Source organism: Monodelphis domestica, chromosome 4 (assembly GCF_027887165.1).
Source record: "Monodelphis domestica isolate mMonDom1 chromosome 4, mMonDom1.pri, whole genome shotgun sequence".
NCBI lineage: Eukaryota > Metazoa > Chordata > Mammalia > Didelphimorphia > Didelphidae > Monodelphis > Monodelphis domestica.
In genome coordinates this window covers 321,093,861-321,120,417 of record NC_077230.1, presented here as the reverse complement: position 1 = coordinate 321,120,417, position 26,557 = coordinate 321,093,861, and the positions used below count along the sequence as shown (strand labels likewise).

The window sequence follows — 26,557 nt, the reverse complement described above, 5'->3', positions numbered from 1 at the left end:
TCTCACTATGGAATTCTTTGGATTGCTTCAAATTCAGATGGTCTGACTCAGATTTTTTTTTTTAACCAATAACAAAATCTGAAGGCTGAGAGTGGAAAACTGAATTGCCCAGAATAACACACTTTAGAAGAAAACTCACATCTCCATTCCAGCATTCTTTCCATTAGAAAATGGAAACTCCATGCCAAAAAATGGACGTGCTTCTTTTTTTCATTGAATACCAAGGCCAGTTGAATAGTTAACATTCATCCTTCTTTGTCTTCATTCATATTTGGTGGGCAGTTATATTGGACTCAAAAAGAAACAGTGAACCTCTTATTACAAAATAGGGTGTTTTTGTTTGTTTGGGGCTATATATATATCTATACACATATACATATATACATACTGTTGATTGGGAAAAAAACAGAACTATTAAATTGTCAAAATCACTCTTTAATCAAGGGCAAACAGGGTTCAGAGCTAGTAGGCCTCGACACAGAGCTGCACCACCACACAGGTGAACTCTGGTCACTCTCATCACTGACCTCTGGGAATGCCAAACGTAGGAAAATGACAATTCCAAAGAGCCATTAAAGTTGGGGAGCTTAAATACCTTCCTAGATGAAACCTGGGGGTTTAGGATGAGAGGGATAATTGATTGAAGAAATCAAGAAAGGAAGGAAGGAAAGTGAGGGGTTCCTGACAGGAATAACAGTGGGGGGCTGATGCTTTACAATGGTCACAAAAGGGAAAGGCCCAGTCTGGGCCACCTTGGTAAAGGGCTTTAGCCTAGGGGGAGAAACCATTGGAACAAAAGGGATACTTAACATCTGATGGGATTAACTATTTCCACCAAACTACCGGGATGTCTATTGTTAGCCTGAGACCTGTGAAGTAGGACTTTCCCTCAGTGGGAAAACTCTTCAGTGAGTAGGTCAAAACCTGGGGTGTCTACCTCCCAACTAAAGAAACTGGGGACTTCTAGATTCCATGTTGACAATACACATTTATTCATATATAATTCATACATAATGATTCAAATTATATAGAATATGTATTTTATAATTATATGCAAAATTGTGTTTGTATATATCTAGCACTTGGCATAGCTGCCTGGTATATAAGTAGAAACTTAATGAATACTTTTTTACTTATCTTGTCATATAATCTGAATACTAATATAACATAGGTAAGCCCTAGTATACTATTTACCATTCCCTTTCTGATCAAACTTTATCTAAGTTTATGTGTGTAATTTCAGATTTATCCCCCAAAAAGAATAAATTAAGGAGTTCTTTGCAAGAGAATTCACCAAAGAATTAGTTTGACTTCTTAGAAACAGATCCATTGTGTAAAAGGAGAAGCATTGCTCCTTTATCCCAGCAGATGGCCCATCGAAACAGTTCTTTGTTGATCTGTTTATAACAAATTTTATACAATGAATAATTCTGTACAAGTGTTTTCTTTGGGCCCCGTCCATGAAACAGATGAGCCAAGGTTTTGCTTTCCATTCCAGTAGCAGTTTCTCCAAGCCTTCCCACCTAAATTCTCCAAGTCTTCCTATCTTTTGTAACAAAAAATACCAAAAGAACCCAGAAGTTAGGAAAGAGGAGGGTAGAATAAGGGTGTGGTTTTTTTTTTTTTTGGTTTGTTTGTTTATTGACCTTTGACTATGGGTCAAGAATGTAGTCTTTATTTTCTTCAGTTCAAAGCATCTATTTTCACTAGACAGCAGCTGTCCTGTTTTGATTCTGGATTCCAAAGCCTAGAAATAAATTATATCTGATTTTAACAGTTTTATGGCCACTGGTCAGTCTAGTGACTGACTGACTTTGAGAAATGAATGCTGTGCACTCTGGGGCTTGGATCTCTGAGGTCCATTCTGCCTCTAATTTCCTTTATATCCTAGATGGCCTAGATTTGAATATCAACCACTTCTTTTACTTTCTAGCTGAGCAACCTTAAGCTTCAGGAAGTTCCCTACTTGTGATATGATCATCATAATGCCTATACTACTGGTAAGGTTATTATCATATGATCAAATAAGAATTTCCCCCAACTCCTGACTCAATAATTAACACTTTTCCACCCAACTACCCACTCCATTCTAGTGATTCTGAATGTCCTGCTGCTTTTCTCCATCCTCTGACCACTCATTATTTAATCCAAGCGAACCTCTGCTCTGAAGCTACCCAACCCTATCCCCACATTCACAGGAATTCCTGCTCCATAGCTAACTAACCAGATTACGTTTTGAAGCTTTTGAATCTTGTCTCTTTCTTGTTAACACAGCTTCCCCTCCCTTTCTATCATTGGTTGTACTTTAACTCATTTTGCCAGACTCTCTGGGATTGTCAGGGAGAAGTTAAGATTATTTCTTGCTCCCCATGTCATAACTCAGGAACTTCTCTCAGATTCATTTAATACATTTGTATTGGCTAGAGTGCTAGAATCTGAAAGAGCCCTAATCTGGTTTCAGACTCTTATTAGCTGTGTGGCCCTGGGCAAGTCACTTGACCTCTGGTTACACCTCAGTTTCTTTATCTGTAAAGGGAGGTGGAGAAGGAAATGGCACACTGCTCCAGTATCTCTGCCCAAAAAACACACCAAATGGAGTCATGGAAAGTTAGACATGACTAAAATAATTGAACAACATGATTCTGGTACCTGTTGTCTGCTGACTTCCCTGATACATTCTCCTTCCATTTTCAAAAGAATAGTGCCTAGAGCACAATCTATTCTCCCCTAATCTTGCCCTCCTACTAGGGGACTTCCACTTACTACATCTGATACTTCCCCCAATACCCATTTCTTTACCTTCCTTACTTTCTGTGACCTACCCTCTCCACTTGTATTGATTCTAAGACAGAAGGTAGGGGTTAAAAAAAAAAAAAGATTAAATGACTGGTCCAAGGTCACATAAGTAGTAAGTATCTGAAGAAGAATTGAATTCAGGTCTTCCTGATTCCAGTGTTGGCCTGTTTGTTATAATGGCATTTTAAGCTATATCCATTTGGGCCTTTTATTTATTTAGAAATCTTACCTCCCATTTTAGAATCAATACACATAATTGCCTCTAGATTTCTTTTTAAAGGAATGGCTGCCACTTGAGGGCAAGCATCATTTTTATTTGATTTAGGTTTGTTTGGTTTTTTGTACCCTCAAACCCAGCTTGTGCCTTGTCTGGCAGGTGCCTAATTGAATGCAATTTCTGTCTTCGGTACCCTTATCTCCTCCCCTCCCCTCCTTTTTTTTGGCCTTCATCACTTAATCCAGATTTTCTTTTTAAGTTAATTTTTTTGAGGACAAATAACTTTAATGCTTCCGAGTTAATATGTAGTAAAGCAGTATCCCAAAGTTAAGGGTGCTGTCACAAAACTGAGGCAGTTCTCTCCATTGCCTACTGATCACTTGCCCTCTACCATGAGCAAATTACTTATTTTCTTCCCAAAAGATAAGCTAAGGAAATATAAACAAACTTCAAGGAATCTAAAATACCTATGATTTGTAGAAGACTATATTATATCCCAGAAGCTCCAGGAATGGTCTTGACTTAAACTTTATAATATTTTTGAAGAAATGAAATTTCATGATTCTTAACTACATGCAAAGCTCTTGCAAGTCTGATGTGAATAGATGGCATTTGTAATGGCAGTACTATTTCTATACAAACATGTAAAATCCTTAATTCAGAAGCGAAGCAGGTGGTTCTAGGTGGGATTCATCTGTTTCAGCTTTTCACATATGGAGAGTTTGTTGAAAAGCTTTAATTAAATGAGTGCCTGTTCTTGGTTAATGGCTGCTTTATAAAATGCATACTTAGGTAAGAATCAGTTACCTTTTAACTTGGCCTCCTTCTCAAATACAATTTTCATAAGATTGTTCCTATGGCTTAATGACTTACATAAGGAATTACAGATACTATATAATAATTTTCTTTGTTATATAAGGAGAGATGATATTTTTTCATTAATTTCTTTAAATAACCTAAATTCATAGGTATCCAGTAATGTTAATATCAAGGAACATAATTGTAAACTAAATTATTCTGTCAGACTGTCTGTCTCTGAAAGTCATTATTAGGCTTGTGATATTTGATTAACAGTATAGACTGGTTTGATTTTCATCCAAAATAGTGAGTAAGCATTTATTAAGTTTTAACTATGTGCCAGGCACTGTGCTAAGCCCTCAGGATACAAATAAAAGATAGTCTCTGCCATTTAGGAGGTTTGGGAGAAATTTTCCACCATCTTTTTCAGAGGACCCTGAGGTAAAGAAAGTAACTTGAGGAGGTGTGATTACCAAAGTTCCTTTTGGCATAATAGAATCCAAAGGAGAGTGAAACTGGGTGGGAAATTAAAAGGTGACTGGCTTGGGTACTCTCAAACAGTACTAATGTTTATCTTTTTGCCAACAATGTAAAAATATTTGGGAGATGGTCTTCCAAGATTGTCATTTCTTTTGTACCATTCTTGAAAAGGATATGTTTTGGAGACTTGCCTTGGAGAAATTTCTTATAAACTTAAGATTTGGTAACAATAGGAAATGCAATGTACATTGCTGAGAGTGAAGGCGGAGAAAAGCTTTTAATGTTGAAACTAATTTCTTAGAAAATCTAGCCTTCCTGTTACTAAGATCTCCAAGAAGAGAAAAGCGATGTACTGGTATAATGTAACATAAGGTCTTTATAACTGCCAATTGGGAAATTCTTTCAGTGCTTATCTCCCAGCATTTGGAAATTTGCCATCAAAAACTAAGAGTAGGTCTTCAATATAGCTATCACCTTTAAATCTTCAAATACAGACAGAAATAAATTTAAATTCCACTACCTCCAAGGTAGTATACCCCTTATATACTCTCATAAAAAAAATAGTAGTAGTGACAAAAGTGGCCATGGCTGTTAGCCTTAGGAACGTGCAGTATCAGAAAAAGATTTATAGCCTAATTTCTTTGAGTCCTGACCTAATTTCCTATGCTAGAAACACTGTCCAGAACTAGAAACCTAAACACTTGTGCTAATTTGAATGATGCATAATAATGTGTTGGGATTCATAGACTTTCTTGATTTAGTTTTAAAATGTTTTAAAATCACTGGTTTTTCTGTATGATATTTTTATAATAAAGTTGAGTTTTCTTTTATTCTACTGTTTTTCTTTGGAAAGGTAATTTAAAAGATAATTTTTATTGTAGATCTCTTTACCTTGAGAATATAAACCTTCAGGTAACATTTTAACCTTGTTTGCTTTTTTTCTATAAAGGTAATTTGGTATAATGAATAGAGTTGGCACTGAAGCCCGGAGGATCGATCAGCATTTGAGTTTCATCTTTGGCATATACTAGCAGTTTGTCCCTGAACAAGTACTATAGGACAGCAGTGCACAAACTTAATGGTCTTAGAAATCCTTTACACTATTAAAAATTGTTAAGAATCCCTAATTTGTGGATGTGAGTTATATTTATTGGTAGAAATGAAAATCTTTTAGTATTAGAAAATAGTTTTGACCTCAAGGGATCATTCCCAGACTATATTTTGGGGAGATTATAAATTACAAAGAAGGTGCATTGGTACAAGGAGTTTCCTAACTTGGGAATTCCCTTAACTAATAATCATTGCTATGGTCCCTAAAACCTTTTTTCCCCCCTTAAATGGTGATTAATTATTTCTGATTGATTATCTTATTAAATAAATTAAATAAATTTGGAATTAAGTTAACATTTTCTAATATTCACAATGTTGTGATAACAAGCCCTGATGTAACTATTAAAGGTCAGTGTTGTCTGAAAGCTAGTAAGGACAGAAAGTCAAGGGTCTCTGAATATGGGCTTTATTTTATAGGAGAAAGGAAAAGTGGGATTATTGGCTATTAGTTATTTTGTTTCAGTTATGTCCTTCTGTGAACCCATTTGGGGTTTTCTTGGCAAAGATACTAGAATGATTTGCCATTTTCTTCTCCAGCTCATTTGACAGACGGGAAAACTAAGGCAAACAGGATTAAATGAGTTGCCCAGTCACCCAGCCTAGTAAGTGTTTTAGGTTGGATTTGAACTCAAGACTTCCTGACTTCAGGCCTGAATTTCCATCTACCACACTATATAGCTGCCTTGCTATTAACTATCCCCCACATTTATTTTGTCATTGTAATTGAGATTGTAGCAATCTTCCCCAGAAAGATCAAATAAAGACATTTTAAATCCATATATAAGCTCAAGAATATTAAGATATTTTCACATCTCTTTGCATTCTTTTGACTGTATGTCATCAATAGGGAATGAACATTTATTAAACACCTATTTCCCACATGCTGTGTTAATATAATAATATGCTGTGGGGATACAAGGAGAAAAAAAGAAAGATAGCCCCTGCCCTCAAGGAATTTACAATTTCACAGGTGAAGATAGAAAACAAAAGTAACCTGAAACGGTGGAGAAGGCAGGAATAAGAATAGTAGAGAAGTTTGAGAAATCTCAAAGTAGTACAACAGGGGAAAATGAAATATCTATTCTGAGCCCTGTCCTTAAAAAGGAGGTTTTGGAGTTTATGGCTCTGTCCTCCAATCATAGCAACAGAGAAGACAGTGATGAAGTGTGAGTACCAAGGCTGATTGGGTCTTGCAGAATGATGAGGTTGTATCTTCCATGTGGTCTGTGTGCCAAAATTTTACATTCAACCAAATTCAACACTAGCATGTATGCTATTAGTAACACAAGTCCCAGGGGCAGCTAGGTGGCTCAGTGGATTGAGAGCCAGGCCTAAACATGGGAGGTCCTGGGTTCAAATTTGTCCTCAGACACTTAGGCAAGTCACTTAACCCCCATTGCGTAGCCCTTTCTGCTCTTGTGTCTTGGAACTAATACTTAGTATTGATTTCTAAGACAATTTTTTTTAATTTTTAAAATTTTTTAAAATTAAAAAATTTTAAATTTTTAAAGTTTTTAAATGAATAATACAAGTACTATGTTTTTAATTTCATTCATTTCACCTTGACTTTAAAAGAAGTCAAGTAAACAGAGTTGGTGTCTCAGTCAAATACCATTGGTATTCCTTTCAGCTGAACTGGATAGATGGCTTCCATAGAATTAGAACTTTCAGATCTGGAAGGAACTTCAGATTACCTAGCCCAGTGTCCTTCCCTAGCTCCTCACCTTTTTCACAGATAAGGAAGATGAGACACTGAGCGCTTAAGTGATTTATCTTAACTCCATAGTTAACTGCAACTAGAGCCCAGGTACCCTGACCTTGAAGCATGACGCCATGCTGATGCCAGGATGAAAAAAGTATGTGTCGAGGAGGTGTTGAGCTAGTTAATCTGAAGTCTCTCTCTGTCTGTCTGTCTGTCTGTCTCTCTCACACTCTCTCTCTCTCCCTCCCCCCTTCCCCTCACTCTCACTCACTCTCTCAACAGTAGGAGTGTACAATTTGAGAGAGTGGAAAACCACTTAACCAAACATGAACTCAATTCATGAATAGTGATTTCACTAATCTACATTGACTGTCCGCCCGCTAGAGAACTGTTCAACCGGAAGATAACTATATGAGTGTTTAGGTGACCCTGATATGATAGGTACAAAGAGGAAAAATCGTTTTACACATCAATTTTATTGCTAGGGCTTTAACCTGAATGTATCAGGAAAGGGGGAAGAATATTTGTACAAAGTATTCATAGTTACTTTATTTGTAACATAAGTTAGAATATTAAGTTGCTATAAAAAGTGAGAAATATGAAGAATACCAGGAATTATGCAAAAACCTTTATGAAGGGGGCAGCTGGGTAGCTCAGTGGATTGAGAGCTAGCCCTAGAGACGGGAGGTCCTAGGTTCAAATCTGGCCTCAGACACTTCCCAGCTGTGTGACCCTGGGCAAGTCACTTGACCCCCATTGCCTAGCCCTTACCACTCTTCTGCCTTGGAGCCAATACACAGTATTGACTCCAAGACAGAAGGTAAGGGTTTAAATAAAAAAAAAAAAAACCTTTATGAAGTAATGAAAGTGGAGTAGAAGTATATACATATGGACTAAAATTATTTTTTTCCTAAAGCTTAACCAGGGGAATGACTCAGTACTTTTTTGATTCTACTTTGTTAAAATGTAGGCACAGAACAGTGAGGGGCTTATGTGTAATTTCATTCTTCATTCGTTTAGTCTTGTTTTTGTTGATTATTAAATTTTACCTTAAAATATTTTTTGGAAATAAGGAAATCAGAAATCCTCTGGCTCTACTCTTCTATTTTACAAACTGAGGAAAACAAAGCCCAGAAAGATTGTATTGTTTTTTTATCTACAGTAAGACACATTGCAGTCTTTGAGATGGATACAGTATAAGATAGGAAGTCTTTAGGAAAATGTTTGTTCAATCCTGTTCTACTCTTCATAGCCCCATTTGGGCTTTTCTTGGCAGAAATATTGGAGTGGTTTGCCATCTTCTTCTCCAGCTCATTTTACAGATAAGTAAACAGAGGCAGACAGGGTTAAGTCACAGGGTCACATATCTAGCAAGTATTTGAGGTCAGATTTGAACCCAGGAAGGTAAGTCTGACTCCAGGATCAGCACTTGATAGAGTGCCACCTAGCTGTCCTAGAAAACTGATATGCTTTGGAAATTAGGATGTTTAGTTCAGAAAGCATTCTTTTTTTTATTGTGTGCAAGGTAGTCTAGGTTCTAATTTCAGGTGTATTGCTATCTATGTGCCCCATAGTAAATCTTCCCCCCATTATTCATTAAATTCTAGTAGCTCCCTGTTTCTTTCAGGAACGAATACAAAGTACTTAGTTTTATAATTTTAAATTGTTTTTGTTGATGCGGAATCTAGAAAATCCAAACTTGTAGCTTAGTAAAATCTGATGAACCCCAAGTTCAGGACTAGCTTGTAAATTAGAGACCCCAAAGCTTGTCCTTGTTCCTCTGAGAATCCACCCTGAAGGGAATCTCAGACTTGCAGTGTCAGACTGAATAATGGACCCTAAGATAAATGACAATCAAGTGGGGCTAAGCAGATGCTAAGTACTCTTTTTGTCTTAAGTTGTCTCCCCCATTCCCTAGAAGATCCACACTTGGGCAGGGACCTAGCATCCACTATAAGCCACCCCTTCCCTTAGACCCTCGCCTCTGGCTCTGATTGCTTTCCCAAGCTTAATTGTATCCTGTCTGTATAGTTTGAACACTCCTATTTCCTTGTAGCTATGGTAAAGTCAATCTGCCATCTTTCCCTGCCCCTGATCCCCCAAATTCTTTTATTCCTGGGAGCTGTCATCTAGTGCTATGGCACTCCCAGGACTTTAGTGACCGGATCTGCCAGAGTCGGGGGACTCTGCATGGGTTAATAGCCTGCAACTCTTCGAGGAGGTCTAAATTTTAGTGCTAAAGTCCTTTCCTTAATTAAAGAGTGATTTTTCTGACTAATAGTTCAGTGTCTTTTCCAGTTAACATTTTCTACTGGCCTCCTTCACACCTCTTTAGTCCCCTAAACACACACTGTTAAGGTCCAGCAAATGCTGACTGGCTTATCTTATCGTTCCCTGAAGATGCCTTTATATGGCTGTTGTCCCCAACCTTCCCCCACGTACCCAATGTCTAGAATACTCTATCCTTACATCTTAGTTTTCCTACCTCCTTTCAAGATTCAGCTTAAAGCCCACCTTCTGCAGGAAGCCCTCTGCATCTCCCAGCGCCTTTCCCCCTCGGAGATCTGGTTCAGTGTGCTCTGTCTGTTTCTTCTAGGTACCTACTTATTTACTTGTTCCCAAGAATCCTTGAAGGCAAGGACTTTTGCTTGGTCTTTCTTTGTGAAAGTACAAATGCAACAAATACCAGTTATTATTAGTGGTCATCAGATGACAGTTCATTGCCAACCCTGCCCTAAAACTTTGCGGCTTAGGTAGAACCATAAAGTTTGAGGTCAGACAGCCATTACCTGCTAGTGTTCTGTATCCTGAGATATTGGTGCAATATATCATAATAGCATAAAGTAGGTTTCCTGAAACTTGGCCAGTGTCTTCTCCATGGTGTCACGTGACCCAGAATAGAGGCGTGATGGCAATAGTAGAGTTTAAATATGTGCAAAGGGGATGCCACAGAAGGAGGGTGAGAAAGTTCAGTTTTAATTGTGAACATGGAGAAATAGGAAATTATTTCAGGCAAAAGAAACCAAAAGAGCAAAGACAGAGGCAAGATCTGGCCCTGGAAAAACGATCCTATTGAACAAAGATGAGAAGAGATAAGATTGACTTTGACCAGCCATGGTTAGAAGAAGATCAGGGATTCAAAGAAGTCTACTGTGGTGAGCCTAAAGTATACTCGGGAGGATGTTTTGGTTCTCACTTGACTATATTTTTAAATTTCCAGATCTTTTTAAGGAATTTGACTCTCTTTAAAAGGTCCATTATATTGCAATGATCCAGGACAATGCCAAGGGACTTATGAGAAAGAATGCTATCCACATATAGAGAAGAAATGCAGAAGAAAACATTATTTATTACTTGTTAATATGGGTATATGATTTGGGGTTTGGGGTTTACAAAAATGAATAATATGGAAATAGGTTCTGGATAATAATACATGTGTAACCCAGTGGAATTGTTTGTTAGCTCCAGGGTTGGGGAAGAAGAGAACATGAATCATGTAACCATGCAAAAAAATAAAAAAAAATTATATTAAAAGCACATTATTAGTTCAGGGCCTTACATTGTGATTTAGTTATAGTGGATAGAGTGCTACACTTTGGTCAAGAACATCTTAAATACAAACACAGTTTCAGACCTTTCCTAGCTAAGTGAGCTTGGGCAAGTCACTTAATTACTGTCTGCCTCAGTATTCCTATCTGTAAAATGATACAAATAAAGAGTACCTCCTTCCATGGGTTGTTTTGAGACTCAAATGAGATGATATTTGGGAAGTGTTTCACAAATCTTAAACTACTATGTACTTGCCAGCCATTATTAATTACTAAACAATTTTAATTAAATATTAATTATACTCTATAGTCTGACCACATTATTATCTTCATTCCGCCCCCCCCCCCAGTCAAATAGTCTCATTCTGGTTGGTTTAATAAGAGAAACCTGCTCTTTTCTTTTCAACCCTAGAAATATATTTGACCTCAGATGTTCTGCATCCTGAAATGTTGGTTTAATCTGCCATAATATTATAAAGTAGGTTTCCTGAGAATTTAGGTAAAAAATTTCCTCTAAAAATTCAACCTATAAAGGAGACCTAAATAGAAATGTCTGGAGATATGAAGTTACCTGTTAGTTTGAGAACAGAGGAAAAAAAATATGAAAAGGCTAGTTTTTTTTTTCCTTTTTAACCTGGGTTAGATTTATAATTGATGACACATTCCTGAAGACCTTTAGGGAAATGGTTGAGGTGACCTAAATATGAACTAACAGAAATGCTGTAATTGAATTTATCCTTTATTTCACTTATGTTTTCCTTGGCTAAGAATGGTATCTTGTCAGATGATGGCATTGTATGCAAGAGAATTTGCCTAGCTCTTAGCACAATGCCTGGCACATAGAAGGTGCTTTAATAAGTGTTTAATGGCAATACTACCTAACAGTGCTTACTATGAACCAGATACTATGTTAAGTACTTTACAGTTACCATCTCATTTGATCCTTACAACAGCTTGAGAGGTAGATGCTATGGTTATCCCCATGCTACTGATAAAGAATCTGAGGCAAATAGAGTTGAAGTGACTTACTCTGGGTCACACAGCTTACTAGTGTCTGAGACCAGTACTGAACTTAGGTGTTCTGGGACTCTGAGCTGGTTCTCTTTCCTCTGAATTTTTAAAAACTGTGGAGTCTATTCCTAGCACTCCTTTCTCTTGTAAAGATAGCACATTCTCTAAGTTCTTCTATTTCTGTGACCCTATTAATGACATCTGAATGACTTGCAAAGGAAGATTATCAAAACAGTTGGAAAGCACCTAGCAGCTATTTTATTTATCTAAGATGTGTCAGTTTTTATTACAAGCATATATTGTAAACCTGGACCTGATTTGTGATCTGGTAGGGAACTCCCTAGTCAGGAAACTTCCTCCCCCAGAGCAGATCTGCACCTGCTGGACCTACCTTATATATTTGCAAAAGTTACCTGTAAATGTAAGGGATGGTGATGTGTAGATGACTTTTGTTCTTAATAAATCTTATTTTGTAATAGCTCTCCCAGATAACTGAAGCTTACCAGCTTTTTGTACCAAGCCCCTTTTGGGGGGGGTGTAATTAGTGGGGAGAAGGCAGAAACCTCTGCTTAGATTATATGTATGGATTTAGGAAACTAGAAAATGGAGCCTCCTTCCAAATTAGCATCTCATCTCTATAACTTAAGAGTCTTCAGGATTTGCTTTAAGAGAAAATACTTGATTTTGCCCATGGTCGTACATTTAGTGTATATCAAAGGAAGGATTTGAACCCAAGTCTTATCAATCTCGAGGCTAACACTCTAATTGTCCTGGCTGCCTTGCTATTATGTTTAACCTCTAGTTATGGGGGGAAATTTTTCAAAAATGGATGGTGTATTTTAGTAAAATACTGAACCTAATTTAGTGTTTTCTTCATAATTAAAGGTCATCATTATGATTACCAATTACTGAGCTATAATTTTAGAGGTGCCTTTAGAAATTATAGAAGTGGGTGGGCAGGCCTTTTTGCCCTATCTTTAAATGATCCTAAACTTGTATGTATTTTGATTTGCATTTGCTTTTTAAAATTCCTTACCATGGCAGCACATCTTGTTTTTAATTTGGCACAAACACCCTGGGAAAGGAGATCATTAAACATAAAATTGTCAAAGTGATGTGGGGAAATAGCATTGGAGATGGCCCCCTTTGAATAAAGTAAGAACTTTAGTGGGTAACATTTGTGACATTTATTTAGATTGTTAGAGGCTCTTATACAGCAGGGTCTCAGACCTGGAGTCTAGAAGATCTGAGTTCAAATCTGACATGACATACTAGCCCCATGACCCATGGTAAATCACTTAATAACTATTTGCCTCAGTTTCTTCGGTTGTAAAATGGGAAAAGCATCTATTTTATAGGGTTGTTGGGAGGATTAAATGAGATTATATTTGTAAAAAACACAACACAGTGCTAGTACATAGTAAGTACTGTATAAATGCAATTTCCTTCTCCTTCCTTCTTTTTTAAAAAACAGAATTTGGTCCTTGATTCTTGCAGATTATAAAGGCGGCTAGATGAGTGATCTTCATAAATAAGCTACTAACCTATAAAGTAAATTGTCTTCCAAAAATGTATTTTAAAATGTATGATTGGCATTATTTGGCTAAAGAGTGATATTGGCATTACTGAGAAAAATAAAAATTGCTATATTAGAGGCATGAAAAATCTAGTCAAAATCTAGGCAATTATATGTTTTGGTCAGTTTAAAGGTGAGATGGATAGATTTTTTTTTTTAATAGCTGTTGCCCTGGATCATTAAGGTTGCTCAGCTTTGACAATGTCTAGTATTCATGCCTTCTGCCTTCCTTGTGGTATGAGCCATTCTATAAAAGTTAAATGTCCTAAAATGGTCTTTTCCCTCTCGTATACTTCCTCAGAAAAATAGATGTAATTAAGTTTTAAGTAAATCCTAATGGCTCTATGGAAGCCTTATATTTTCCCTTAGATATAGGAATTCTTTTTTTTCTGACATGGTTAATTCTTTTTTTTATACCGTTTTTATATCCCACTGACATTTTTCTCCTTTGCCTCTGTATTCTTCTGCCTTGAAGCTGTCATTATTTATATAACTGCCACCCCCCCTTTCCTACCATGCCCTCCATTAGGCCAAAAACTCTTTGTGGACATGGACTGTCATTTATGCCTTGTATATCTCCATCATCTAGCATGGTGCATAGCACATAGTAGTCTCTTACTGAATGCTTATTGTTTGAATGAGTACACATTCTTCTTGGTGGAATTCCAGGTTCTTCAGAACCTGACCTACCCCTGCCCATCCTTAGCTCTCAAAGGCTTCTGGTCACTCTTCCTCCCTTCCTAAGTGTTTTTTCTGCTCCAAGAACCTGATTCCTACCTATCCATCAAGGCCCAGCTGAAAGTCCTCTAGTCTACACTAATACCTCTAGCTTATGAACTCCTATAGAATTCTTTTATTTAGCGCCAAGAAATCTCATATTAGTATTGTATATAATAGGTTGTATTCAGTTGTTTTATGTATGTAACTGTTATGTTCTCAATCACATTGCAAGTGCCTCTAGGTGAAGGGACAGTTTCTCTGATTCTCATTTTTTCCATCTTTCTGTCCTCTCTCTCTCTCTCTCTCTCTCTCTCTCTCTCTCTCTCTCTCTCTCTCTCTCTCTCTCTCTCTCTCTCTTTCTCTCTCTCTCTCTCTCTCTGTCTGTCTGTCTCTCTCCCTCTCTCTCTCTCTCTCCCTCCCTCTCTCTCTCTCTCTCTCTCTCTCTCTCTCTCCCTCCCTCTCTCTCTCCTTCTCCCTCTCTCTCTCTCTCCCTCTCTCTCTCTCCCTCTCTCTCTCCCTCCCTCTCTCTCCCTCTTCCCCCCCATCTCCTTCTCCCTCTGCCTCTCTCCTTCCCTTCTAATGCTCATTAAGCTATGTGATCTTGGATCACTTAATTACCCTTGGCCTCAGTGTTCCTAACTGTAAAATGGAGGTAATACTGTCATCTGCTTTACACATTAATTCTAAGAGAAAGTGAAATGGCATGCAAAGTGTTTCCCAAACATTAAAATACTATAAAATGTTAACTGTTAATTATTATTATTATTATTATTATTATTATTATACTCTCTCCTTTATTGCCTCATTAGCTCTTGGTTTAATGATCATACCAATGACTCACAAAACTATATATCCTAATCTTTTTGTTCCAGTTCCACATCACCATTTTTCTGTTGGACCTTTTAAACCAGATGTCCTGTAGATTAGCTGTCTCAAACTGAATGTATCTAAAACAAAATTGTGTAATTCCCCCCAAATCCATCCTTTCCCCCCCAAATTCCCTGTTTCAAGGGCACTTCTTCCTTCCTCCCTTCCTCCCCTCCTTTTTCTGTCTCTGTCTCTGCCTGGCTCTAGCTCTGCCTCTCTCTCTCTCTCCTTCCTTCCTTCCTTTCTCCTTGCCTCCTTCCTTCCCTCCCTTCCACTCTCCCTGCCTTCCATCTTAGAATCAATACTCTTTCTGTATTGGTTCCAAGGCAGAGGAGGGTAAGGGCTAGGTAGTGGGGATTAAGTGACTTACCCAGGGTCGCACAGCTAGCACTTATTTCTTTTAAATTACCTAGATTCGGGGGCAGCTGGGTGGCTCAGTGGATTGAGAGCCAGGCCTAGAGACGGGGGTCCTAGGTTCAAATCTGGCCTCAGACACTTCCCAGCTGTGTGACCCTGGGCAAGTCACTTGACCCCCATTGCCTAGCCCTTACCACTCTTCTGCCTTGGAGCCAATACACAGTATTGACTCCAAGACGGAAAGTAAGGGTTTAAAAAAAAATAAGAATAAAATAAATTACCTAGATTCACCAACAGAATAAACATGAACTCCTTACCCTCCCTCATTTCACTTAACCAGTTGGTTGCCAAATCTCATTTGATCTTAACAACATCTCTTACATTTATACCTCCTTCTACCTCTAATCACTACCATCATTCTTGCTGTTGTGAAAACCCCGTCTCTGTCCTCTCCTTCTTGTGTTGTTTTGTACTTCTGTGCCCTGGTATGCAGTCTGTCCTTGCTTGAATTTCTCAGAATCTACAACTTCTTCATTCTTTAGCTCAAGAACCACCTCCTTCATGAAGTCTTTGATCCCTCCAGCTTCTAGTGCCTTCCCTCTACCCCTAAACCGCTTTGTATCTGTTTTACATATACCCATATAGACATATGTTTTCTCTTCCAACTAAACTGTTTACTCTTTGAGGGTAGGCTCTTGTTTTTGTGACCCCAGCATGGAGTGCAGTGCAGTGCCTGACAAGCATTTAATGTATGTTTACTTATTAATTGATTGATGAAATGCGAGCTGTTGTAATTGGGTATTGATCAAGAGTGACTGGAAAGTAGTTGGGAGGGAGACCACCTCCCATATCATTTCATCGACCCCATTTCTAAATCATTATGCTGGGTTACTAATTTGCTTAATGGAAATATAATTTCACAATTCTATAAGCCAACTGGCTTACATGAATTTTCATAAGCACCAGGGAAGTTCATTCTCATAATATTTTTGAGCTTAGTAATTAGGGTGAAATGATTCTCTGGCTTTGATCTGGAGATACAGTAAATTTATTTCCTCCCATTCTCCATTTATTGAACCTTTCTTCTACCTGATTTCCCCTTTTCCCTTGTCTTTGTCTTGTTGTTTTTTCAATCCACAGACAAATATAAATGCATCATCAAAGCCAACTTAATGTTCTTAGGATTTTTTGAGTGGTGTGGTGATATTGCACAACCAATTCTAGCCAAGTGAGTTTAACATGTTTTTGACACTGAAATTGTTACATTCCCTCCTTGTGAATCCTGTTCTTTCTCTTGTCCTTATGTAAATTAACAAAAAAGAAGCTGTATTTCTAGCAATGGGGTATGATGCATCAGTTGAATCAATAATTTTCAGTTCCTCATATTTTCATTTTGAGATGTTTGCCCTTTTCCCTCTTGATTATATTTTTATTTTGCCAAATATTTCCCAATTACCTATAAAAACAGTTTTAATGGTCATTTTTTAAAATTTCAAGTTTCAAATTATCTCCCTCCCTCCTCATCCTCCTCTACTCATTGAGAAGGCAATGATAGATTTACCCTTAATTTCAATACTTGGCAAAAGAACTATCAAAGCCTTTTCCCTATTGGCCTTTTAGGTTTTTTTGACCTTATAAGTATTAAAAGACAGTGTACATATTATTAAAAGTCATCTAGGGAAATGTATTGCTTCTGCAGATCAGCTGCAATAAGCCAGGCACAGGGCAGGTGCTACTTTCTTTCCATAAATACATGTCTCATGAAGGAGGCAGCATTATAGAATGGGGGGCAGGGGGGATAGATTAACAAGGGTCAGGAGACGCATTTCTGGAGCCAAGATGTGTTTGGCCAATAATAACAGCAGCTCCCGTCGTATAACTCATGGTTACAGCTAGTCTTATAGACAACACGTCATTTGGTTCTCAGGTTCACTTCTCTCATTAAAATGGGAGGTTGGTCCAAGTGTCTTAAGGGATCTTCCTTCCAGTACTAAGATTGTGTTTCTACGTAGAGATGTAACAATGTCCCCTTGCCCTTGTTTCATGATCAGGACACAGATGAAGTGATACCAGTTCGCCAGAGAAGAGCCTGGTGTTGGTGCATGTGCTTTGGGCTTGCATTCATGCTCGCTGGAGTAATCCTCGGAGGGGCATACCTGTACAAATACTTTGCATTTCAGGTAAGTAGGGATAGAATCCCTGGGGTGCTCTCTCTTTTGGGGAAAGTGATTATTGATTCCCTGGGGTATCATTCTCCCCTGTGGCTGTGTGGCCTTTCACCATACTCCTGGTGGCTATTTTAAGACTCTCTTTGATCCCCCAACAACAATCTGACTAAATTCACAAAGCAGACCCTGAAAGCAAAAACTATACTGTGTATTTTTGAAATGCACTGACTGGAGAGCAGAAATTCTTGGAATATTTTTTTTTTTCCAATTAGAATATCCTTCCTATTTCTACAGTATTTGGTAGTTTATGGGGAGTGGGAGAAGCTTTTTCAACTGCCAGCTGAACAAATCAGTCCAAGTCTTTGTAGTATTGACAGCCTGTGACTTGGGAGATGTTGGGTAGGCTCCCAGAGTAGGCTTCCTCTCAGCAGTCAGATTTTCTTAGGTTCAGAGTATCTTGGCATCCTGTACTTTTTTCTCCTCCAGGATTGGTTTATTATTTCTCTAAAGCATTTACTGTGCTAGTAGTGTTCCTGGAATAAAGTAGTTTTTAAAAGTTTATTGTAAACAGTTTTCAATGGCAATGACAATTTAAGATCAGAATTGTAATAATTTCTATAATTTTCAAATTTTCTATCCATTTTGTACTTCTCTTGATAGCAGTTCTTTAGAGCTAGATTCTTTCTCATTTAGGGAATTTTTGAGGAAAAAAATAAATTTTGAGTAAGGGTGAGTAAAATTATAATAGAATTCATATTTTTACATTATTAAACTCAGAGACATTTTTTTTATAACCCTTACCTTTCACCTTAGAATCAACAACACTATGTATTGTTTCTAAGGCAGAAGAATCATAAGGGCTAGACAATGGGGGTTAAGTGACTTGCCCAGGCTCACACAACCAGGAAGTGTGTAAGGCCAGGTTTGAATGCAGGGCTTCCCATCTCTATGCCTGGCTCTCAATCAATTGAGCTACCCAACTGCCCCCAGAGACATATATTTTAAAATACAATGGATTAAACATTGACTCTTTTTTGGCTGAACGGTCACATAAGATATTTTATTTATTTATTTAGTAAACTAATTAGTGCTAAAGTAGGAAAGCGATTTCCTAATATTGTGTTATAAAGAAAAATGAACTCATGTTTGTTATATTATCCTTAAGTGAAACTGCATCATAAAATATTAACATGTTTATAATGAGTATTTCTATAGGCATTTATTTAAAACAAATAGAACACACTATGATTCTCTTAACAGGAAGTATGAGTAACTCGCATATAAAACATTGACTCTTCATTAGAGGAAATGGGTTCAAATCCTGACTGATATTTATGACCTTGGACCATCCCTTAACCTCCCTCGGTCTTAGTTTTCCCATCTGTGAAATGAGAAAGTTGGACTAGATGGTCTCTGAGATTCCTTCCAGCCTTAAAGCTATGCCCCTATGACCAAAGTAGATTTACTTTGAACAGAGAAATACATGCAATTTAAAGAAAATGGGTGTGTGTGTGTAATTCAGCTACTGGATAGGTCTAGGTTTCCTAAAGTGCACTCTGTTTGTCAGCTAGGGAATGGGAATGAGGGAGGTTAGGCCTTATTTACTGATACAGTGATGAGGGGAAGGAATGGTGGATTTGGAGGCCGAGGACCGAGATTCAAATCTGTTCCTTCACACTTGAATGACGTTGGCTCTTCCTTGGGTCTTCAGCCTTGAAATGAAGGGCTCAGATGTTCTCTGAGCTCCATCCAGGGCCAAGTGTGATTTTACCTGTGTTCGTCTCCAGTTTTCAACTCGGGAGTTTGTCTGATTCTAGGGCTCTTAGATTGTCAGTATGTAACACCACAAGGTGGATGCCTGCAGAAAGGCAGGTTTTATTTGTGTGTTTACCCTACTCTTCCCTAGGCCAGAGCTTTAAGATTTTTTTGATCCAAAGACTCCTTTGGAAATCTAGTAAAGTTTATGAAGCTCTCTCAGAGGGGAGAGAAGCCTCAAGGTAGGAAGATAGAGACAGGATAGAAATTTTAGATACCACGAGGGGGATGATGGAGTCAAATTAGAGATATGAGGTGGCCAGAATGAGTCTTTATTAATTATCAATGAGCCACAGCTAAGCTCTGATCAAAGGACCCTTCCGAAGGCTTTTACCAGTCCAGAGATCCACATTTAATACCACACAGGTCAGAGAGGTGAATAGAGAAAGATTAAAGATGGAGCTTGGCCAGAGGCCAAGCTCCTGCAAGGACAGCCATCAGCTAGCCTGAAAGAGAAAGAGAGAGAGAGGCGGAGCTTGCTGGGCTACTTATACACTTTGCTACACAGTACATAGGGATGATCCCCATTGGTTAATGACAAGGCATAGGTGTGGTTTCTCTTAACCAGGCGAGAACAAAGAAACCTGTTTTCCCACCTAACCTGGGGGAAGCTGGGGTCAAGGGTCAGAGGCCTTCCCAGCCATGAGCAAGACTGAGCATGCTCAAGACTGAGCATGCTCTCTTTTAAGGCAATCTGCACATACCAACCGTTCCCCTTGCCCATAGCTAGGGGTGGACTGCTACAGTTTATGACCCTTTGTCAGAATTATACCTTTAAATAAAATAGGATTGAGGGGCAGCTGGGTGGCTCAGTGGATTGAGAAACAGGCCGAGAGATGGGAGGTCCTGGGTTCAAATATGGCCTCAGACACTTCCTGCTTGTGGAACACTGGCCGAGTCACTTAACTTTTGTTGTTTAGCCCTTACAACTCTTCTGCCTTAGAATCAATACTGATTTTAAGATGGAATGTAAAGGTTAAATAAAATTATAGGGTTACCAAGGAAAATAACTGTATATACCAAGGAAATAGGATTTCCAAGGAAACAAAACAATTATAAAAATATGAAAATATTTTATATTTTCAAAATATTTTTAAAGCAATTTCACAGATTTCAGATGAAGAACCCTTGCCTTAGGCTGACTCTTAATGGTTTTCAGGCTCTTTTAATCTTCATAACTTCAGAGAAAATAGTTTATGAAAAAAAATCATCATTCATCAGTAATAGACCCATCAATTCAGGCATGATATCTTAAATGAACCTTACCAGACTTTCTTTCTGAAACCTTTATGGTTCCACAAAGAAGAGCCCTGCTTTCCCAGTCCTGGGAAATTCTTGCTCCGGTTGCCTGGGTTCTAATAGTTTAATAATGACTCTATGTATAAAATATCCTTTAATGAAGAGGAGCCCTAAGATTGCAAACAGCCCTGGAGCACCAGTAACTATGGAGATGTATCTCAGTGAAATACAAAAGCTGATGGATGGTGAGTCAGGAGACCTGTAATCTATCCCCACTTCTTTCATAAAGTAATTGTTCATTTGATCAAATCAGAACCTCCCTGGCCTTGCTCTCCTCAGGCATAAAATGAGCATTTGCTATTAGGGATTCTCAAGGTTTCACCTAGGAGAACTCAGAATTCACCTCAAATAACTGGGTGGATGGTAAGCTGTATGACTCTTTTTTACTAAAATTTAAGTAATTTGTTTTCAGAAACTTTAAGTAGAATATCCTTTTATTTCCAAGGAAAAAAAAAAGTACTGCTTCCTAACTTCAATACTTTAAAAATAGGATTTGAAAGTTTTTTTTAAAAAAACATAATATTCATATAGCATTTTACAATTATTACCTCATTTGATAATCACAACCACTCTGGGAAGTAGGTACCATAATTATCCCCATTTTACAGATGAGGAAATTGAGGCAAATGGGTTAAATGATTTACTTTGGCTCATAGGTGTGAGGCAAAATTTGAACACAAGTCTTCACTATGGGCTCAGCACCTTTAACCAGCTGCTGCTTCTGAATTCTCTCAGTGTAATAGATTGTGAGCTTCTTAAGCAGCAGGGTCTCTGGTCATTTTCTTCTGTCCCATTTCTTTTCTCCATCTCCAATAAAAATACATTAAATACAGAGCAGCTTAATAGAATGTTCAGTATTCACTTAGTTTTTCAAAAAAATTTTTTAATTAAATAGAAAATAAAAATAAAGATTTACTTAATTTCCAAACAGTTATAGCATCAGACATGTGAAAAACATTTTTACTTTATGAAGAACCTTCTTTATTCTTTCATTTTAGATTCAAAGTAATTTAGTAAGAACAAGCCATATAAAAAGTATTCCACACACATACATCATTTCACAGATAGCATCAAAAAAATATCTTTTGGTAGTAGGCCAAGAGAAGAAACAGCAGGCTTTGAGCCCATACAAATACTAAATACTTGAGAAAGTCTTTTTTCCTTTCCAGAAAGTATCCATCGTTTTGGAACACATCTTTACAAAAATGCATTATGAATTATTCAGGCAGTGCAATGCTTTTATGTGTGTTCCCTTTAAATTTACCTTTCATCAGATGAATAATTGCTTTTTTAATTCTTTTTCCATCAAGTTTGAGGAGGAAAAAAAACAGAACCCAAACCCTACTCCTACTTTTGTCTTTCTCAGAAACAATTCTAAACTGGATGTCTACTTAAAAATCTGATATTAAAGAAAACGTGCTGGAGATCTATAATTAATCTGTCCTATTTGACATCTTGAAATAAGAGTTTGCAAGCAAAGATACTATTTAGTTAGAAGGGCTAGCTTAAGTAATGCTTAGGTTTTAAAGCTGAGTCTCCCAGTGGATCACTGAAGTGATTTTAAACTCCTTGCAGCAGGATGATGTCTACTACTGTGGCATAAAATACATCAAAGATGACTTGATCCTAAACGAGCCCTCTGCAAATGCTCCAGCTGCTCGCTTCCAGACAATTGAAGAAAATATTAAGATCCTCGAGGAAGATAATGTGGAATTCATCAGCGTGCCTGTCCCAGAGTTTGCTGATAGTGATCCCGCCAACATTGTTCATGACTTTCACAAGGTGAGCCACCCATTCTGAGTTGGAAAAGGCCTATCATTTATTTCATTAACTTATACCTCTACAGTCTCTAATTAAAATGGTTCACTTATTTGATAATATAGTGCCATATTACTTAGAGCCTCAGTATTTTTCTTAATGAACTACATTTATTCTGCCTCCAAAAGATACAGGGGGAAAGTTTTGATTCATTATGTATGAATTAATTAACCTTGTAACCTGAGGGTGTTTGTACCTTTTTAGTGGGGCCTGGATTTCCTCTTAAATGCCAGCCAGAAAATACCTTCTTTATTGCCTACCATGTTTCTACTACTTGGTTCTTCTCCCCAGGCCAGTGTATTATTTACAGAAAAATTTAGAGTTTGTGGCAAACACTCATCTAGTGTTTAAAAAAAGGAAAATGAGAGGCCTTAGTGTCAACTATTGTTGAATGAAACCTGACTAGTAGATACAGAGTATTGATTGCTGTTGCATAAAAATAAATTTTGTTCTTTTTATACTTCTTCCTCTCTTCTTATCCTACTAAATTCCAAATTTAAGCAGAGTGGTTTATTATGAGTGAGAACCTCTTTTACATTTTCTAAAGCCAGCTTAGTGTAAAATATTAAAATGTAATTTCTATTAATATTATAAATATTTAAATGATGGGACTAAAATACTCCTTTTTTTTCCCTTGCAGAAACTTACAGCCTATCTCGACCTTAATTTGGATAAATGCTATGTGATTCCTCTGAATACTTCCATTGTGATGCCTCCCAAAAACTTACTGGAGTTGCTCATCAACATCAAGGTAAAGAACATTCTTAATTCTACCATGGATTTAGGGAATGGAAAGGTAAGAGATTCTCTTCAGGAAACCATCTTTCCATTTAAACAGTTCTGAATTTTGCAAAGGAAAGAATGCTTTAACAGCCGAGAGCTTATTCTAGTTCCATGGTTTTGTCATTTCTGATGTGTTTGTTGAGAAACTTAATGTTTTCTTTAGTCAGCTAACCTATAGACTGAGAATTCTGATCGTTGTTTATATTTCCCCAGAGGTTGTGCTGATTTCTATTCTTTTTTTTAAATGTAGGCTGGAACCTATTTGCCTCAATCCTATCTGATTCATGAGCATATGATCATCACTGACCGCATTGAAAACGTCGATCAGTTGGGTTTCTTTATTTATCGTCTGTGCCATGGCAAGGAAACTTACAAACTGCAGCGCAGAGAAACCATTAAAGGTGATGAATACTTTTTTGACGCCTTTGGCATTGGTAGAAAAGTCACATGTTGGAACTTCATGTGTAATTGAATTATATTTGCATTAAAAACTTAAAGGCTTTTAAAAATTAAATTTAATTATTTTATTGTGTAAATCCATAACCTTCTGCCCTAGAATCAATACTACTAAGTATCAGTTCCAAGACAGAAGAATGGTATAAGTGACTTGTCCAGGGTCATACAGCTAGGAAGTGTCTGAGCCCAGATTTGAATTCAGGACCCCCCTCTCCAGGCTTGCCTTTAAATCCACTAAGCCACCTAGCCACCTTGAGCCAGAAGATGCCTACATGAAGTGGCGCCACCTGTGTTTCTTTCCCTCTTCCTAGTCTGTGCTCCCTTGGTTGCCCATTCCAGCCAGTTTTGGTGTGGCTCCATTTCAAAGGTTCTTGCCATCCTTACAAAGCCATATATGAACACCTTCTCAAGTGGATGCTTAAGCATTTGGAATTGAGAATTCTTTGCATATAGAGCTAATTTTATTTCTCAATATTTCCCATGGTGAGAACACTCTTGAAGTGTTTTGGTTTCCTTAACCCAAAGTTCATTTTTGGATACCTATCTTCTACCAATGCATTGTAGCATGGGACAAGTTTATTAAATCCCCCTGCTGCCTCACTTTACCCATCTATAAAATGGGAAATAAAAATCACTTCCCTGTCTTTTATGGATTTATTGTCCTGGCCAATCAAGATTTTTTGGAGTCTTGTCTCTTGACATATATATATATATATATATATATATATATATATATATATATATATACACATACTATGTAATATTCCCAGCTTTGAGGCGTCTTCAGATTGGATGAGCATACCCATCTGTGGTTTCATTCAGTTCTTTAATACAAATGTTAAAGCAGAATCAGGGCCAAGGACAGGGCCCTAGGGCAGCCCAAGGCCTTTAGGCAAGTGACAGCAACATAATTATGGCCACTCTAGTCATTCAACAAGTTCTAAATTCCTCTAATTGCATCATCATGCAGCCTCCTTCTTATCCACTAGGCTAAAATGGGAGACTTTGCCCAACTGTCCATCTGTTGAAATGGTGGGAAAATTCTTTTGCTGTTAACAAGTGATCTGCTTCTTTGGGTACTTGTATTAAAATAGTCGCATGGCAAATAGCCATTATAATTCATTTTTTTACAGAGAGTTTTCATTCAATAAATATCTATAATTAAATAAATATAAGGCAGCTTATGTTGCCACTCTACATTTCATCTGGGAAGAGGGTAAAAGCAGTTCTTGTTCAGGAATATACCTGACAGCCAAACAGAAAAGATGAACTTCAAAAATAAAATACAAATACAAAATGTTCCATTTTATTGGGGAAAAACTTTCCAGATTGGCGTTTTAATGTCATCTTTAGAAACTTATTCAGTCTAGTGAAAATCGAAAGTGCAAAAAGGGGAAGTAGCGTTTGGTTTCAGGAACGCCGGGTCTTTGACGGTAGATGGTTTTCTAACCACCGTCCTCCTCACCAAGCCGCTCTCATTCTTCTCTGTTCTAAAATGTGGTGCTTAGTCACTGACCAAAGATGTGTGCAGAGAGATCATTGAGGGCAGAGCTGGTTTCATTTTTGTCTGGGTGTCCCCATCACCCAGAACAGCAATGGCACATGGCAGGGACTTGGTAAACGCTTGTAAAATTAAATGTAGATATATAAGGTCAGAAGGGCTTTAATCATTTTTTCTTCCCCACGTTAGGTATTCAAAAACGGGAAGCTGACAATTGCATCAAGATCCGGCACTTTGAAAACAGTTTTGCTGTGGAGACACGCATTTGTGCATGAACAGAAATGAAAAACACAATTCTGGTGAAGAATTTTAATACAGCAGTATAATCCCACCCTTTGTATTTTGTGCAGTGATTCTTTTTAAAAATCTTTTTTCATCTAAGTAGCAAGCAGGGCTCTATTGTCTTTTCATCTCATGATACAATTAAAAGCAGTAAATTCAAAGAATCATTCTTGCCTTTCCCCCCGCCTGCCCCATAAGTGTGGTTTCTTTTATATTTGACTTAGTAATTGTATAAAGTCATAGATATTAGTACATTTCATGTGACAGGCCTTAAGTATTAAGGAAAATAAAATTTCTTTAAGACATTTGTCAGGATTTTTATGTTTTTACTTTGCTCCTTTAAGGGAAGGGGAGTGGGACATCTAACTGCATACATCCAAGGTGAGCTGTAGTAGCCTTTTGTCATTGTTACTTACTCTGCTACCTAGTTTGTTACAGCATTTAAACATGCGTTTGAAATTTCCTCCAATTAAAATGTGCAGTATTTTCAGTGTCATATTTAACTCTAGGTTATGATTTCCAACTTGATGTTTTAGTATACTAAGCACCTGCTGTAAGAATAATTCAGAAAATGTATGGAATTTAAGCAGTAACTTGTGTTACTAATTTGTATATAACCCATGTATGTGCAATGGAAGGAATATAAATCTTACAAAATTGTTTGTCTAAAGGACTTGTGGTTTTTTCTTCCCCCACACTAAAAAATAATTAGCAACATTCGGTGGCAGAAGCCTGCCACGGAAAGGAATAAGCATAGTTTGAAAACAAAATTTGCATTCTTTGATGTACAGTGGCTTTGACCACAGCAAATACAAGATGTTTCTATATCTGAAGCATTTTTTTTCTTCAAAATGATCTTTTCCCAATTGCATGTAAAAATAATTTTTGACATCCCTTTTTAAAATTTTGAGTCCAAATTCCCCCTTTACTCCTTCTCATCCTCCCCTCCTTGGGATGGTAGGCAATTTGATATAGGTTACACATGTTAAAGCAGTATTTTTCACTGAGTAGTTAGAATATTTTCCAGACAACCTTAAAAAGTGTTATGAAATGGGAGCTTTTTAGTAACTTTTCAAAAATTTTTTATCTTAAAATATCTTCCATGTTTACATGATTCCATTTTCTTTCCCTCCCTCCTCCCAGAGCCAACAAGCAATTCCACTGGGATGTGCAAATGTTATCACTTGATACCTATTTCCATATTACTCATTTTCACTACAGAGCAATCTTTTAAAGTCTAAACCCCAAATCAC

At 37.4% G+C, this 26,557-nt stretch overlaps 1 protein-coding gene across 2 annotated transcripts in view; it reads left to right on the top strand.

Moving 5' to 3' along the window:
• The window catches only part of ITM2B (integral membrane protein 2B), a 36,600-nt gene extending 10,626 nt beyond the window's left edge, over positions 1-25,974 (top strand). Inside the window, exons 2-6 of one of the 2 annotated variants that reach the window (XM_001368796.5) lie at positions 17,234-17,362; positions 22,040-22,246; positions 22,923-23,033; positions 23,316-23,466; positions 25,212-25,974. In XM_001368796.5, the coding sequence (XP_001368833.1) occupies positions 17,234-17,362; positions 22,040-22,246; positions 22,923-23,033; positions 23,316-23,466; positions 25,212-25,297 (684 nt within the window). In that variant the 3' untranslated portion in view covers positions 25,298-25,974. The remainder of the gene's footprint in view (positions 1-17,233; positions 17,363-22,039; positions 22,247-22,922; positions 23,034-23,315; positions 23,467-25,211) is intronic. The other variant, XM_007495425.2, reaches the window with a different exon arrangement.
• The last annotated feature ends 583 nt before the right edge of the window (positions 25,975-26,557 follow it).